At 44.5% G+C, this 16,436-nt stretch overlaps 3 protein-coding genes across 3 annotated transcripts in view; 1 reads left to right on the top strand and 2 right to left on the bottom strand.

The window, feature by feature from the left end:
* The first annotated feature begins 494 nt into the window (after nucleotides 1–494).
* Nucleotides 495–3,933, top strand: clec14a (C-type lectin domain containing 14A). Its single transcript, XM_063184394.1, has one exon. The coding sequence runs from the start codon at nucleotides 1,342–1,344 to the stop codon at nucleotides 2,554–2,556; it is 1,215 nt and encodes a 404-aa protein (XP_063040464.1). The 5' UTR covers nucleotides 495–1,341; the 3' UTR covers nucleotides 2,557–3,933.
* A 99-nt stretch (nucleotides 3,934–4,032) lies between these two features.
* On the bottom strand, nucleotides 4,033–6,825 carry sstr1a (somatostatin receptor 1a). Its single transcript, XM_063184396.1, has one exon. It carries the CDS (start codon nucleotides 5,145–5,147, stop codon nucleotides 4,044–4,046), a length of 1,104 nt encoding a protein of 367 aa, XP_063040466.1. The 5' UTR covers nucleotides 5,148–6,825; the 3' UTR covers nucleotides 4,033–4,043.
* Nucleotides 6,826–10,108: 3,283 nt separating this feature from the next.
* Nucleotides 10,109–16,436, bottom strand: part of ttc6 (tetratricopeptide repeat domain 6) — a 64,412-nt gene continuing 58,084 nt past the window's right edge. The window contains exons 32-33 of the mRNA XM_063184397.1: nucleotides 13,963–14,188; nucleotides 10,109–10,407 (exon numbers count right to left, since the gene is read on the bottom strand). Coding sequence (XP_063040467.1) covers nucleotides 10,244–10,407; nucleotides 13,963–14,188 — 390 coding nt within the window. The 3' untranslated portion in view covers nucleotides 10,109–10,243. The remainder of the gene's footprint in view (nucleotides 10,408–13,962; nucleotides 14,189–16,436) is intronic.

Genomic DNA, 16,436 nt, shown 5'->3' on the forward strand with positions numbered 1-16,436 from the left:
TGTCAATCCTGTTGTTTCCGAAACGAGCTTAACTACGACAAAGTAGAGAGCAACATGGCTTCAACCCACCATTCTGACTGAACATACATACTCTTACTGTAGTCCTTCCCAAAACATCCCACCCCCCATCTATGCCTCAATGGCGTTTTCCTGGCTCGCCATAATTCCATTTCCTGTGAGTTCATGCCGGCCCTCCTCCCATGCACCTCTCTCTCCCAGGCCCAGGCTGCTGTGTGTGCGTGTGTGTGACTTGTCCAGGCGGCGCGAGGGCTGAAATGCTTCCAGCCAAGCCCCTCTTCCTGCCATTCTCCCGCTACTTCCTCCAGGAAGCATCTGCTGCGCTCCCACAAAAGCCCTGCACCGCAAGGACAGAATAATACAACTAGTATGCGCAGGCAGGGAATTGCTCTTTTTTGTTCAATATAAGAAAACACACACACACACACACACCTTACTCACTAATGTCAATTGTCACACTGTTGGCATTAACAATGGGGGTCTACACACAGTCTTTGATGTAAACGGGTCAGACTGTTGCTGGTAGTCTAGGCTCCTGATACCAAGGATCATGTTCCAACTTCTCTTTATTTCTTTCTTTCTTTTTTTTACCCATCCTGGTTGGCATCCTGTTGGCATCAACATTCTCCATAGAAAAATGAAAAATGGAGGCCGTGGGTGGATGTCTCATGCTCTTTTCTGTACACAACAGGATATTTAGCTCTCTCACTTCTCCTAAACACCAATCCATTCCCTGCTCTGCCCTTGACCATATTTCCTTCTCTCTGAAACACAGATTGGGAAGCTTTTAGGGGGTCCCTCTCTCGTCACCAGAAACATGTAACATCAAAGGGGCGGGGGGAGCAGTGTGAGTGGCCTTTCAGAGTACCAGACCATTGCTTATCTGACCTGCTATCACAACATTGTATTTTTCCCCCTCGGCTACTTACGTTTGTGTTTCACTCACCATCCATCATGAGGTCAGTGTGTGTGTTGAGGTCGGGGGCGGGTGTTGCTCACGGCTTTCAGTTACATTGGGCGAGTGATTTTTACTTGAGCGCGGCTATTGTTTTTCCGCCCCACAACCCCCTCTCCGGAGGAAATGGACGGCTGTATCAAGTCGGAGCACGCTTCCTGTGCTTGTTGTCTTGAGAGGACCTCTTGGGAGTGGCTAAGAAAGTGCCCGGAGAACAGTCAATGTTAGTCAGTCCCTGACGGTTAGGGCCAGAAGAGAGAGAAAGAGACAGAGTGAGGGAGAGAGGGGGAGAAGGAGAGAGAGAAGCACGGTAGAAAGACATTTGGCTCTCGGTGTGTTAGAGAGACTACCTGTTGCTTGCAATACGGATGTGTGTACTGCATGCTGGATCCCATAGCAAAATGGACACTTGGATATTCTTGATGGCCATTCTGCAAGTGGCCTCTTGCTTGGAGAGTTTTCACTATGCCATTCATGGAGATGCGGTGAGCTTTGAGAAAGCCAAAGAGAACTGTCAGCATGTTGGGTATCTGACCAGCCTGGAAACAGACGAAGAATTCCGGGCAGTGCAAGAGGCAGTGTTACAGCAAAACCCAGCTGACGGGACACACACGTACTGGATTGGTCTCTGGAGGATGACTGGGACCTGTCACGAGCCTTACACACAGTTAAAAGGCTTTTTGTGGATAAATGGAGGTGACCAAGGGGCACAGGGGATCAAGTGGAACAACAAGCCTCCTGAAACGTGCACAAATGATCGATGTGCATACATGTCCATCACATACGAAGGGGCAGCAGTTAAAGATTGGGGACTGGTGAGTGAGAGTTGTAAGAAGGAGCACCCCTTCATCTGTAAAGTCAAGGGTGAAAAGACAACTCCAGCACCAAAACGTTGCACGAGACCCGTCATAGGAGAGACACATGATTACACGCAGCAGATGGACGAGCCTTCCAAAATGTCTATCGTCTGCCTCAATAAAACACACGAGCTAACATGCGCTCTGGAAACTCTGACATGGACCAGGATGGACGGGAGCCCAGTCGATTTTTCAACACTGTGTGCGCCATGTCTGGTGGGTCACCAAAAGTCAGACACCGGTGAATGTGTCGATATCAACGAATGTGAAAAACGGCCGTGTAGATCTGACAGCACCTGTGTCAACACAGTCGGATCGTATGTCTGCAAGGACATGTCACAACCAACCAACAACCAACTAACACCGGTGGAGGAGCACGCCCACCACACTCCCCCGCCACCTGCTGCTCACCTCCCTGACGAGGAGGGAGACGAGGAGGAGGAGAGGGAAGACCAGGCCACCACACGGGCCCCGGAGGAGGCGGTGGTCAACCCTGACGAGGAGGTGCTGGTGCACGCCACCCCGCCGTCGCCGGACTACTCGAAAATCTACATCCCCGTGGTGGTGGCTGTGCTGGCCCTGCTGCTGCTCCTGGTGCTCATCCTGGCCGTGGTGGCCTGCTGCCGACGCAGGAAGAGGAGGCGCTCCAAGAGCCTGGCCGGACACAAGAGCAACAAGGAGTCTATGGCGCTCAGGGACTCCATGGAGAAGGTGAACGACAAATGACGCTGAATGAATGAATGAATGAACGATCGAAACAAAGGAGCGAACGGACAATGGGAGGAGGAGGAGGAGGAGGAGGTGGTGGAGGGCCACCCACAACGGGAACTCTGAGATGATTAGAGTAACTTTATGGAAATTAAGGATGGTATTCCACAATTGCCTTTGCTGCTGTCTGTGTGTGGTGTCTGTACAGCACTGTGGCAGATCACTTCACTGGGCTAGAGCATAGAGGCTTGCAGACTTGAGGGAATAAATTAAGCCTACCGGCACAACTTTTTTCACTTTCAGACATGGCGTTATCAGGTGAATTAAGGGCTGTTGTTTTGAATTGCTATGTAATACTGTATGTCCACTGGTTCAGGCCGTCTTGCACTCCTTGATCAAAAGCTACTGAAGAATGTATATGTATGGTGAAGTGAGCCTCTCAGAGGAGTCCTCTGAAGAAAAAAAAAACCCATAGTATCAAAACATCCCTCAAATTCATTAATTTCAAACAACGTTAAGTACTTTTTTTCATATAAAGTTCATGGCAATGGGATGTTTTGACAGATTAATTTTGGTTCATTCTGCAGTGTTTATTGTCATCTCACATTTTTCTCATCTTTTTATAAATGGAAATACAAACATGTGCAACCTTAGAACAACTGATCTGAAACACTGTACAAATACTGCTAGATTATAAAGGGAAAAATAAAGGGAAAATTAACACTTGAGGTTTGGGGTTCCATCAAATCTGTCTGTCAACACTGTTCACTTTAGAAAACGCATGAAATGGTGCAAAATCGTTTGTCAGATGTAAAATATAACAGCACTTTCATAAATGCAAATCAATGGAGGGAGGTGACAGAAAAAAAGTAAATCTACATTAAAACCCAAACAATGTTGGAGGACACTGAACAAGGTAGCTGGACTGATATCCGTGGGCAGGATGTGGTCCTCTTACAAGTGTAAACAGTAGTTTCCTGTAAAAACGGCGGTTAGTCTCCACCACCCTCCCCACCCACTGCCATGCTGGAGTCGGCAACCAAAAGAAAACTACGCAGAAAAAAGACACGACGCCGTCAACAGTGTCCTGACAGACATACATTGGCGGGATTTAACATGAGCTACAGTTACGGACTTATTAAGCACTGCAGCGTCAGCGCATCACCCAGTCCTCACTCTTCTACTCCTGTCCAGGCACGACTACAGTAGCAGCTTTGTTTTGACTCATACCACATGAAAGCCACGGTCATATTACGATTGACATTAATGCAAGGCTAAATTATGTCGCTACTGATGAAGCATAATCCACCTTGCTGTTATGATAAAAACACTTAACGGTATTTATACTTTGTTCATAACGTTGCGTAAAAAGTTATTATCGCGAGTGCTCATTTTCGTTGAATTACATCTGGAACAAAACAACACTGTTTTGTTATGGGTAATAAAACAGGTGAAGGTCATGTACTAACGTTTGTTCTGTTGTTGGCATTTGGTTGTGCAAACGTTCACAAAGTCGTAGTACGCGAGGTACAGGTGCCATTTCTATAGGCGCTATCTGATTCCATATTGTCCGCTTGAAATTCATCTACACTGTATCCGCGACTTTTCAAAGCGGTTGCATAGTAATCGATAGGCTCCTCTGTAGCGTTATCCATCCAGCGCAGGCACAGTATCCTTTGAAACGACCGTTTGAAATTGTCCGACAGGAATCCGTACAGTATAGGATTGGCGCAGCTGTTGGCGTAACCTAAAATCACTGCCAGCTGGCTCAGGGTGGCATTGTCTTGTTCCACGAAAACATTCACGAGTTGGAAAACATGGAAAGGCATCCAGCAGATGATGAACACGGTCACTACCATCATGACCATGAGAGTTATCTTTCTTTCAGACTTTTTGCGCTGCTGCCAGCCAGCTTTAAGCGCAACCACTCGTAGCTTTACTATGATCAAGATGTAGCACAGACATATGGCAATGACTGGAAACAGAAAGCCCATTAGAAAAGCATACACTATAAACACAGCCATCCACTGCCTCTGTGGCTCCGGCATTTGCATGTTGCAAGCAACTGATCCGTCCGAGTTCGGGGCTGTGGTGGAAAATATAATAATGGGTAAGATAACCAGAATGGAGAACATCCAAACTCCCAAGTTAACCATCTTGGCAATGGTAGGTCTCCGGTACCGCGCAGCTTTTATGGGATGCACTACGGCAATGTATCGGTCTATGCTCAGCACAGTCAGGCAATAAATGCTGGTAAACATATTTATAGCGTCCACACTTAGGACAAGGCGGCACAAGAAAGATCCAAAGGGCCAGTGGTGAAGTAAAGAGGATGTAACAAAAAACGGCACACTCAACATGAGTAACTCGTCTGCAATGGCCAAGTTCAAAATGTATATGTTCGTTGCTGTTTTCATTTTTGCATACCTAAAAATCACATAAATTACCATGGCGTTTCCGCATAGTCCGACTAGACACACCACTGTGTAGATGAAGGAAATGAGAATTGCGCTACCGTGAGACTCGCTGTGCGTCTCATTGCCAGTGGAATTCATCAGGAAAAAACTGTCGTCTAAATCAAGAAGCTTGGACGAGCTGTTGGGATGCATTCTGGTGAAAGGTAGAAGCCCACAAATTCCGTGGAGACTGATGAACTTGCTTTTATATAATCCGTGCGTTCATTTTCTTCTGGTTTGAAGGTAAGAATCCGGTCTGGTCGCTGCTCGCGTTGCGGCGCACTTGGAGTTTCAGCACCATGGATAGTTACACTGATGAAGACCCCGCTCGCGGTGAATTTAGAGCTGCACGTCACACGCGGCAAAAGTGACGTTGCCAGTCTTAATCGATAAGTGAACTGTCATCTTCACAGAAGCATCTCTCAAAATGTCAACTGCGTTTACTCGGTTGCATCACTATAGGGAAGTTATTCTTCAGTGTCCACTGATCTCCAAACGCAAATGATGTATGCCACAAACACAATTAAAATATGCTCAAACAAGCAAAACTATCCATTTTTTAGTCTCGCAAGACTACATGAACAAGTTAACCTTGCCTAGCCCAACACAATCAATATCTGCAACAGGCATAGAAAAAGTACACGTTCCCTGTTTCACTTTGTACAGCTTTGGTTCACAAACCAAACATTACACAGCACATGTTGACCCAATAAAAAAGACTGGCCTGTCTGTAGGTTCTTATTGCTTTGGCTTGGAAAGGACAACTGGACATTAAAACACAATTAGCAAAAAATGCTGAATCGTTTGCCGTTTGTTGTGCAAAACCCATCTACAAGCTGGGAGACAAAGGCTCCGGAAGCTGTGGTTCAAAATGTTCTGCAAATTTCCAGAGTGTTTTTTATTTTATTCCATTGAGGAGTAATAAAGTGGGACTATTTTAAGTGATGCTCCAAACACAACTAACAAACTCAACCTTAACCTAAAAATGCCAACAAGTCCTGTGTTGCATTGTTTTCCACAAACAAAGTATACTCCATACACATGTGCGTGACAGCTCTTAGTTGCAGTTTTTCTACAGAAAACATTCTCTACGCTATGCCACACAGTCAGCTGCTTTTCATGTCACATTCCCGCTATAGAAAGACCAACTGGAAAATTCAAACGCCCATTGTCATTGTGACACAGCACTCCACAGCACACAAGTGAACACTGCACACACTGCACACAACAGAATTGCATTTATGCCTCACCTGTGCAAGGGAGCAGCCCCCAATGGCGCAGTGCGGCGGGGCGCTACCATGTTCAGGGTACCTCAGCCATGGAGGAGGGTGGGGGAGAGCACTGGTTGAGTACACCCCCCACCAAACTGGCGGGTCGGGAGTCGAACCGGCAACCTTTGGGCTACAAGTCTTACTCCCTAACTGCTTACCCATGACTGCCCTGCCCGGCCCTGCAACCCATTGCCTCGCCGCCTTTGCATTCCTCTTATTTGTAGTACCATAGTGGGAACATCCACTTTAAATTACTCTTACTATAAAAATGTTCTGTGTTCATTGCTACGGGCTGAGTAGAAAAATTAAGCATAAAAACAAATGTGCCAGTTCAGCAGCTTTGGTATTGGGGAGTATAGCCTGCCTCTTTCTTTTTCCAGCCAATATACAGAAACTTAACTGGGAACACTAGAGCATATGAAGTGGGATCCCAGGCAGCACAGACTTTCTCTCCCTTCTCAGATCTGCCTAAAATCTGATGACAAATGTCTGTTGTAATGCTAGTGTGTGCTATACAGTATGTTTAATCTGTCATGCAATGTTTATAATTTATATAATGGAACACTTATCTCCAAGTGTTGCATTAACACTGCATTTTTTACTGTGTTCGTTCTCATGCTACTGTGCAATTGTGTAGCCCAGTTTCAATCATAACATGCCTCAACAACTGCTATTGATGTACATACTCTGCCCAGCATCACTGTTGGCTGGTGTCCTGTCAGCTTTTGGTGCTTGATAGAAGAGACATGTTTGGGCAAGAACCAAATAAAAGTTAGCTTTATTGTGAAAAAATGCTGAACAGATTTTTTTACCTATGTGCACCATCTGACTGACCTCAAGTATTGTGCAAGGACAAAACAAGAACAGGAAAGCGGTCCTTGAACTGTGTGGATGTTGAATGGTGTGATGTGGGAGATGCATTCTGCTCCTCACCGCAGCTCATTTTCTGCTAATTACTCATTAGCATCCTGCTAGCAGTCTACTCGTTAAAAAGAAGATGCCAGCCCCCAAAGCAAGCCATGCCTCATTTAAAATGCGTATCGCAAAACACAAAAAAGGGGACTTTTTATCCTCAGGAAAAGCTTTTTGTTGTGCCTACAAATTGCTCACTGTTTCCGAATTGCCCGTGTCCCTTTTGAGAGGTCCCCTGCCTGCACAGCAGCGGTGATGGCTGCCCTTGAGAAGGTAATGAGTATCAGGCCACTGGGAGAGATGGCAGTGCAGATGGCTGTGTTCGCACTCTGCTCTCTCTCCCTCTCTCCTATATCTCTTCCTCCAGTTCTCCTACAGTCTCTGGAGAGGAGCCAGCTATCTCCGGGCAGGTGTTCTGTTTTCAATATAAGTCCAGACTCCCAACACTTTTCTGTCTTTCACCCCATAGGTTTTCCTCTGGCAGTAGGGAGAGGAAAAAAGAGACTTTACATATTCTCTCTTTGTCCCTCTCTTTCTGTGCATGTGTGTGTGTTGTTGTGTGAAATAGGAGGACAAATGAAGAGGAAATAATGAGAGGGAAAGGAGGAATTTGTTGATCTGGGAAAAAAAAAACATTTCTTATGGAACGGATCATTGTACATATGAACAATGAAACGATACACCATTACCGCACAAATACACCTCACGTGACGCGATTGAAGCGACAGAGCGATACGAGCGATTGAAGCGACTACAGTAGGATATGTCCGTTACAAGAAGAAGGCAAAGCATTCAAACATTCCCATTGACCTCTATACAGTCATTGGCTGTCGCAGGTGGTCGCCGAACTGCGTCATAGAAAGTTGAAAGGATTTCAACTTCAAACTGTCGCTCTCGTCGCGCAAATCGCCTCTTGTCTCCACAATCGCTTTTGTCGCGCGACTCAATACAAAGTCAATTACTTCCGTCGCTCGCCTCGCTCTTGTCGCGCTAGGTGTATTTGTGCGGTTATCTAAGATGGCTCCTGGCTCATTTGAATGGAGTATGACTCGTGCTTTTTCTAACCTTGTGGGTGTCTGCATTTCAAACTGTTCTGTGTTGTGCTGTCATTACTACTTATTTGGATTTAGAGTTTTTTTTGGACTCGAGCATTTGGTAGCAGGGCTTGAATAACAATAATGATGACAAGGCTTGCTTGGGCATCATTGCGACTGACTGGAAGCATCAATAACCTGAGTTAATAACACAATGCTGGTCACTGCACCAGAAGCAAGGTATTTTAAAGCCAGATAAGGGCACAATAGGCAGTAAATGTCAAGCGAGGTGAAAAAAAACCAACAGCAGACAAATGCAAATGAAAACTGAAGCCAAACAGGGACACCTAAGGAGAAATGCACAAAGCTAGCGGGAAGGATCAGAGCCAGAAAAATACAGCAGGTAATAGATGGCCAATTGAAATGTTGATACATTTAAGGTCAATCATACTGACCAGTCTTGTGCATATATCAGAAATTCCCAAACCAGGGTACATTTTCTGAACTACCTCCCAGGTTAGCACTGCACTTCTTTGGTAGTTTCTAACTTTCTTGAGAGCAAAATATGTCAGTTTCTTGAAGCCCTCTTACTCCCGTAGTATGCCAACAGTATTTCCACACTTCAACTACTACTTCTACTTGGTGACTTACTTTCTCCTAACTTCAATGCCTGAAGCATGGAAACTAAACAGCAGATAAGCATGAGCAGCCCTTTTGATCGGATGGCAACAATATGCTTTTTTTGACCTCATGACTCAGCTGTTTACTGCACGAAAAATACACTTCCTTGTTTCAACATTGTTGAAATCACACAATTATAAGAAACACTTGTGGGAAATATCTGGTGAATTCAAATAATTCCCTGTGCACATTTGTGTGCATGTCAACACACATGGTTAAAGAAAATGTAGTGCTTTGGGTTAGGTTTTCCTTCTTTTTTTGTCCACCTTGCTCAGCTTAGAACCCACAAAAAATGCTGCCATCACTTCGTAAACACCACTTGTGCCACTATGTTATCTACCTCAAAGAGGAATGAATTTTTGCTTGTCATGGTGTGTTGTGTACAGTCAGTAGCCTATATTTACCAGCACGTTTTACAAGTCCTACACCTTAGTCCAGGTCAAATGGAAACGACCTGGGCTTTGAACACTTGGACCACCACATCATCCCAGAGCTTGCACACTTGTGAGAGGGAGAGAGGGCAACGGGGTAGCCTAATTGTGCACTTGATGCACATCGATTTATTTTTGCTGTGTTTGATCCACAGGACTGGGATATATGGACACAATAGTGGTCAAATATAGTATACAGCTAGGCTGCTTTTTCATTGCTTTAAAGATGTGCTAATCACTGGTTATTCTGTGATTGTCTTAGTGTAGGCTCAGTGACATACTGTATTTTGTTCTATTTGGTCTTACCATATTGGTGTGTGTAGAAATGTGTTCACATTTCCCATTGTATATACAGTATGTTGTACAAACTATATATGCTGTACTGTTAGAGAAACACATTTTGGATTTAAAAAAGTTTCACAATGTCAATGGTTTGGTTATGGCCAAAAAGTGTGGAATCAAGTGAATAAAGCCAGTATGTGACATGTGCTGGTGCTTTGGAAGACAGGTCTGAATCGTGGCGTTTTCAAATCAGCAGTGTCAGAAGAAAGAAAAAAAATACATGCATGACGATTTGATTATTATTATTTTTTATCTCAGCTTCACACATGATGAGTGACAGTTAAAGGCTTTGTAGAGAAGTAAAGGAAATGACTACTTAAACACCCAGTGGGCATGTGAGTGACATCCTTGCAGCACACCACTTTGTTGCATTATTAACACAAAAGTTGCCACTTTAGACACATGTGGTCGATTTTGGCAGTTCATTACTGTCAAAGCCTTACTACAGTGCGCTCTTATGTTTAATAAGGCATGTCATCGGGGTGCTGTGGAAAACGGTTATGTAGTAGGGATGGAACCTGCTGCCTTCGGCTCTATTTTCCGGAGCCGCAACGTGTGAGGGCCTTGCAGATGAGACGTCAGCGTGCGGAGGGTCGACGTGGTGACTCCTTGGCTTCCTGGGCCTCCTGGAGCTCCAGCGAGGTTCCGTAGTCCTCCAGGGCCTGCTGGGTGAAGCCCAGCTTACCGCGCACGTCAGCGCGCAGCTTATACAGCAGAGCGTCTTTGGGCTGCAGCTCGATAGCTGTAGTAGACAGACACACGTGCACCCAAGCACACATGCACACGCACACACACACACACACACACACACACACACACACACACACACACACACACACACAAGTAAATACAACATATCAACAGTGTACACACAAGACATGTACAGTACAGCATACAGAATGAAAATATACTGGCCATCCACCGTGAGAAATGTGAACCCACAGACCAAAATGGTCACACCAAATACAGTATGTCACTAAGCCTACACCAAGACAATCACAGAATAATGAGTTAGCACATCTTTAAAGAAATGAAAATGCACCCTTCGACCACAGGTCAGAGTGCCCTACCATACCTACCAGACTCACCTCTTACGAGAAAGCTTCCCTGCTTAACACTTAACATACAAGTAAAGGGTGTGCATTGTAGGGGGACCGACTGTAACTAATTCTACTGACCTTGAAGCCATTAGTTTTTAGTCTCTTTCCTTAGTCTTAGTCTCTAATTTCTTTCCTTAAGCCACTTCCATTAACATCTCTTACAGTATGTACCTAACATCTTTATGTACCTAATTTGTTTTTAACATACTTTTAAATCCTTTACTTATTTTCCTTTATCACTGTGTTGGACATTGTTGCCAGTGTTGCAACTGTACACTGCGCCTAGATGTCTCATTATCCAATTTGCCTTGTTACTTTGCTATTATTTAATGTTGCTTCTATTACCTTGCATTTGACAATATTGTCAGTGTTGCAACTGTACATTGCACCTTGAGGTCTTTGTTTACTTTCTGCTACTTTTTAATGCATTGTCCTCTTCTTTACTCTTTGTAGGACAATGCTATCAGTGTTGCAACTGTACACTGTGCCTTACCCTGTACTTCTTTAAATTGCTCTGTGTAAGTCGCTTTTAACAAAAGTGTCTGCTAAATACTTATGTAATGTAATGTAATGTAATATCACAGTTTATAATAAATTAAATATTAAAGAGGAATTGCTTTGTTTGTGTTCATGTTTCAATGGTTGGTAGATTTGTTAGCCCAAACACAAATACAAGTTTATCATATAACCATCAGTCCTATGCATGTATTTACAGAAAACATACTTAGAGTCTTGGCGTTGGAATGTTGGATTGGGCATGCAGTATAGGAATATGAACAAAGTTGGGGTCTTGTTGCTTGAATGTTGGATTGTTTCATTTTTGGAAATGTCAAAATCAGTTAACCTTTCAGCTGCAGGGGCAATTATCCATCTTGATTACTTGATTAGTGATCTCTGATTCCTGCAGACTTTCACTAGCCCCTCCTCCACACAGACAAGATTCTCACCAGCCAAAACTGAGTCTCTGCATGGTAGTTGGGTTAGTAAATTCCCTAAGGATGAGGTGGCTTGAAGACGGTTGAGCAGTATCCATGGTTACCACGTGCCTCTAATCTTTCTTGAGAACGGAGCCTCCATGGTCACTTGACACATGTGAGAGAACTTGCAATTTCTTTTAGAGAAGGACTTTCTAATTGGGGGAGAAGGAGAAAAGGTTGCTACCAGTGCCAAAATTGTTCAGTTTGAACAGATGGGGCTTGTTGTGCTCTAGAAGAGTTTTGTTCACTTATTTATTCATGTTTGCTTTTGGGGGGAAGATGGCTGCAGCACACCACAGGGAGTTTGATCGTCTATCTGTGAGATCCACCAATTACAATTCCCAGCAATGTTATTATTAGAATGTTATTATTTTGTTCTCAACAAGACGCCGGCATTCAATACCATTACTGTAGAAGCCACAATTGTAGCAATCGACAGCATACACATTGCAGCTCCATTAATGCGATTTCATTGGTTGATTTTTTGGTGGAAGATGACAAAATCAATAATTGCGGGCTCTCTGCAGATGAAAGATAATCTCCTTTGGTATTATACTGTTCACTGGGGTTGTTAAAGGCTCTAAATCTATTTATTGTGAAATGGTATCTAATGACCCCCTTTTCCTACATCATGTAGTTAAAATGACACATATATAACCCTTTTCCATCAGATTTTGACTCACATTAAAACTTCAGAGTGGTTTGATATAGCAGATTCTGTGACTTTTTAGATGCAAAGCTCATCTTTTCAAGAGGGGAACATATTCCACTCAACCAGCTTTCCATAAAACGTGAGTAGATATAGTAAAGTGGTACTGTGCGTGGAAGAAAGGTATTTCCAATTTTAAACGTAATGCATTGTAAATGGAATATTCTGGAACTTGTTTTAAACTGAATAATGACAATATTCTGTTTGAAACAGAAAAACTCTGTGCATGCAACTGTACTCAGTGGAATGAAACAAGCAAACAGCATTCCCCTTGGGCTGCACCCAAGAGAGCACATGTGCTGCCCTTACCCTTAGGGGCTCAGGTGTCAGCACTGAAGGACTCAAATGAAAAAAAAGATATACAGGGAGAAAGGGCAGGCAGAAGGAAAAGGAGAAGTTGATGTGGGCATGTGGGAGAAGGTCATCTCAAACACAAACTGCTCCCCTCTCTCCCAGAACATCTATATCCTGTCACACCTCTAACATCAGCCATGAAGAGAGAGAGAGAGAGAGAGAGAGAGAGAGAGAGAGAGAGAGAGAGAGAGAGAGAGAGAGAGAGAGAGAGAGAGAGAGAGAGAGAGAGACTGGTGGTACTGTGGGTTGGTAGTGGAGGGCTAAGATGGAAGGTCAAGGTTTTGTTTGACCTCTATTATGTGCCAGAAGGTAGAGGCCCCCTGGTCACTTCTTTATTGCCCAGCTCTACTGGCCTGTAAAGTCTGTACCAAATGCACACTGGAGAGCAACACCTTTTGACTCAATTTTCAACCTTTTGTCAATCTGGCTCAAAGATTCTTATGTGTCAAAGGAGTTTGAGTAGGCTTCGACTGAATCGAATGAAGCCATCGGGTAGTAAAAGGAACATTAAAGCATGGTTCACCTTATTAACCCGTGCAGAAATCACGTCATTACTGAATGTGTGCGCATTGTTGGTTCAAACACACCAGAGAGGTTTTAAGGGTATTACGAGAGACTCCACTCTTCCGGGTGGTACTGAACTCTAGGGGTGCCAACTAAGGAGTGAAAATTACGTCATATAAGTCAAATTACGTCATATCCGTTTACAAACATTAAAGGGGTATATACATGTAGATTGGGATTTTTCTCATGTGTCATCTGAACCACCGATCTGACTTACTTGCTTCTTGCAGAGTTCACAGTAGTGTGCAATTCATAAGAACCATCTACCTGGTTACAAGCTAATGAACCACTGAAACAATTTCTGAAATCATTCTTAGTGCTATAACTTACACAACCTACTAAACCTGGGTCTCCAGATAAATATGGATTTGTAATCCCGGAGTGACACCACTCACACGATTCTGAAAAACTTATTCTTAATGCTACACACAACCTACTGCACTTGGGTTTCAAGATATATAGGAATCTATGGTCCTGGTTACCAAATAAAGGCACACGCAGGCAGGCAGGCAGGCAGGCAGGCAGGCAGGCAGGCAGGCAGGCAGAGTGAGAGTGAGAGTGAGAGACACGAGGAGGAGCAAGGAGAGGCCAACCTTGAGTGAGGTCCCTCTCGGCGCGGCGATACTTCCTGAGGGAGCAGTAGAGATTGGCCCTGTTCAGGTAGACGTGCGAGGAGTGCGGATTGAGCTTGAGGGCCACGGCGAAGTCCTGCAGCGCCTCCGGGGCCCTCCGCAGCAGGGTGAGCGTGATGCCGCGGTTCAGCACGGCCGACTCATCCTCCGGGTCCAACTCCACGGCCCGGTTGTAGTACTCCAGGGCCTGGAAAATAGGACGGGGGTGGGGGCACGGGGTATCATGTCAGTTATGCTGTATGGCAGTGATTCTTAACCTTTTTTCCTAACGCACCCCCTTACCTGTGCCGAAGAGAAGTCACGCACCCCCAACCCAAACTTCTAGATGTGTATACATACTAAAAATCATTTTTAGTGATTAATTGCAATAATTCTTGCTTGGGACATTAATCAATACCTTAATGACTTTAAATGGGGACCCAACATGTTTTCATTTTGTCTTGAATTGGACTAAATATAATGTTCCCAACCAAAATATTGGTCGCAACCTCAACATAATCAAAATCCCGCGCACCCCCTGAAATCTCAGGCGCACCCCCAGGGGGTGCCCGCACCCCAGGTTAAGAACCACTGCTGTATGGCATAAAACCTTTCATTGTAATACATTCCAACTAAAACCAAACATACAATGGAAATAGATTTTCATTGCGCTGGCATAACGTGCAGAGAGAATGTTGTCAGTAATGCTGTAGCCATGTCAGTAATGCTGTAGAGTAGCAGATCCTGAAGCATGGGGTATGTGTACCACTAGGGGTACATGAGCACTCTGCAGGGGTGTGTGGAACAAAGGTAATAGATCATAGTCGCATTAGGATAGAGAAAAAGATGTTGAGTATGAGTGAAGGGGTACTATCACAAAAGGCGTAGGGGATACTGAAGACAAAAAAATGTTGGGAAACACTACTGTACGGTATGTCAACACCACATGTGGTAATAGATTCCAATAGAGCAGTGGGGGGCATATAAGTAATACTGCTCTACACAGTATGGCATAACGTACACATGGTAATGGCTTCCAATCGCACAGTGGGGGGCATGTCAGCCCCACTAGAAACAGTAAGCGCTTCCAATGCAAGACATGTTCAGTAGGCTCATGGTGAAGTGTTGATTTCTGTACCAGCAAGAAGAGAGGGGAACTGTTATTGATGTACTCTAGGTCCTGTGGAGCACAGCAGGAGGCAAGTCATAGCTTTAGGTTACTGCTGCCAACAGAATACAGTACTAAAGCTATGTGTATACCAAGCGCGGCCAACGCCAGCTGAGCAACGGAAGTCATAATTTTTCTATGGAGGGTCGGCGACTTAAAGCAACTAAAGTGACCAAAGGCGCGAATTCGCCAGGAGCAAATTCAAGCTAATATGGTAATGAGCTACGACGCGGTTCGGCGAAAACCAATTGGAATGTTTATATCTCCGAATACCTCAGGCTGTCAAGCCAGAGCAGTTATGTGATTACCTAAATCAAACATGTGAATGTCACATCCAGAGCGAATAAAGTGAATTCATGGCGAAACTTCTTTAGCGACCTCAGCTACCTGGGTCATATAGGTCATATCTGATCTGCACGCAGCATAACAGTCAGGTGTTTTTATTTACCGGGTATTAGCTACAGTCCCTGGAGCAATGTGGGGTTAGGTGCCTTGCTCAAGGGCACTTCAGCCATAGATTGCGAAGGGAGAGTTATTGGTGGGACTCGAACCTGCAACCCTTTGATCTAAAGCCCATCTCCTTACCCACTGGGCTACGGCTACCCCAAAATCAGGAACAACGACCCCTGACATTTAAACCACCTGAGCAACATTTACGTCTGTGCTGATCTATATTTGACATTACATCTTATCACCCGCTTCCCCCTAAAAAACTACCATCACCACCAACCACCATTTCAGCTGTTCCAGTTGTATGCAGACACATGGTGGATGCTGTACTACAGTACCTCCTGACTAATCCAAACATAGCATTCCAGGTCTCAGTGGAAGGCAAACCATTCTGAGCAGCAACACACTAGCAAACAGACGCCCACACACACATCAGTGCTATCTAGCATCCATGAAATGTGTTTGTTTACGAGCGGCGTGGCAGCCAGGCCCATTTGCAGTGCCTTGTGTAATTATAAGTATGGAGGAGGGTAGTAATTAATTCATAAAGCATTGACTTCCTTATTAATGGTTACAATGCCAAACTGCAGGCCAGACAAACGGCTTGAGACCAGCAACACATGTTTCATTCCGTGTAGTCTTTATAAAAAGGAACTTGCACTATAGCAATGGAAGTAAATTGACATAGGAGCCATTAAAGTAGGGAACAACCTACATTCCTGAAGCGCCTGAGGGCATCACAAAGCAAGAAACATGCTAAATCTATAACAAACAGTGTGAAGGCTATAATAGGCAAGGCAAGGCAAGGCAAGTTTACTTATATAGCGCATTTCATACA

The sequence above is a fragment of the Engraulis encrasicolus genome, chromosome 19 (genome assembly GCF_034702125.1).
Source record: "Engraulis encrasicolus isolate BLACKSEA-1 chromosome 19, IST_EnEncr_1.0, whole genome shotgun sequence".
NCBI lineage: Eukaryota > Metazoa > Chordata > Actinopteri > Clupeiformes > Engraulidae > Engraulis > Engraulis encrasicolus.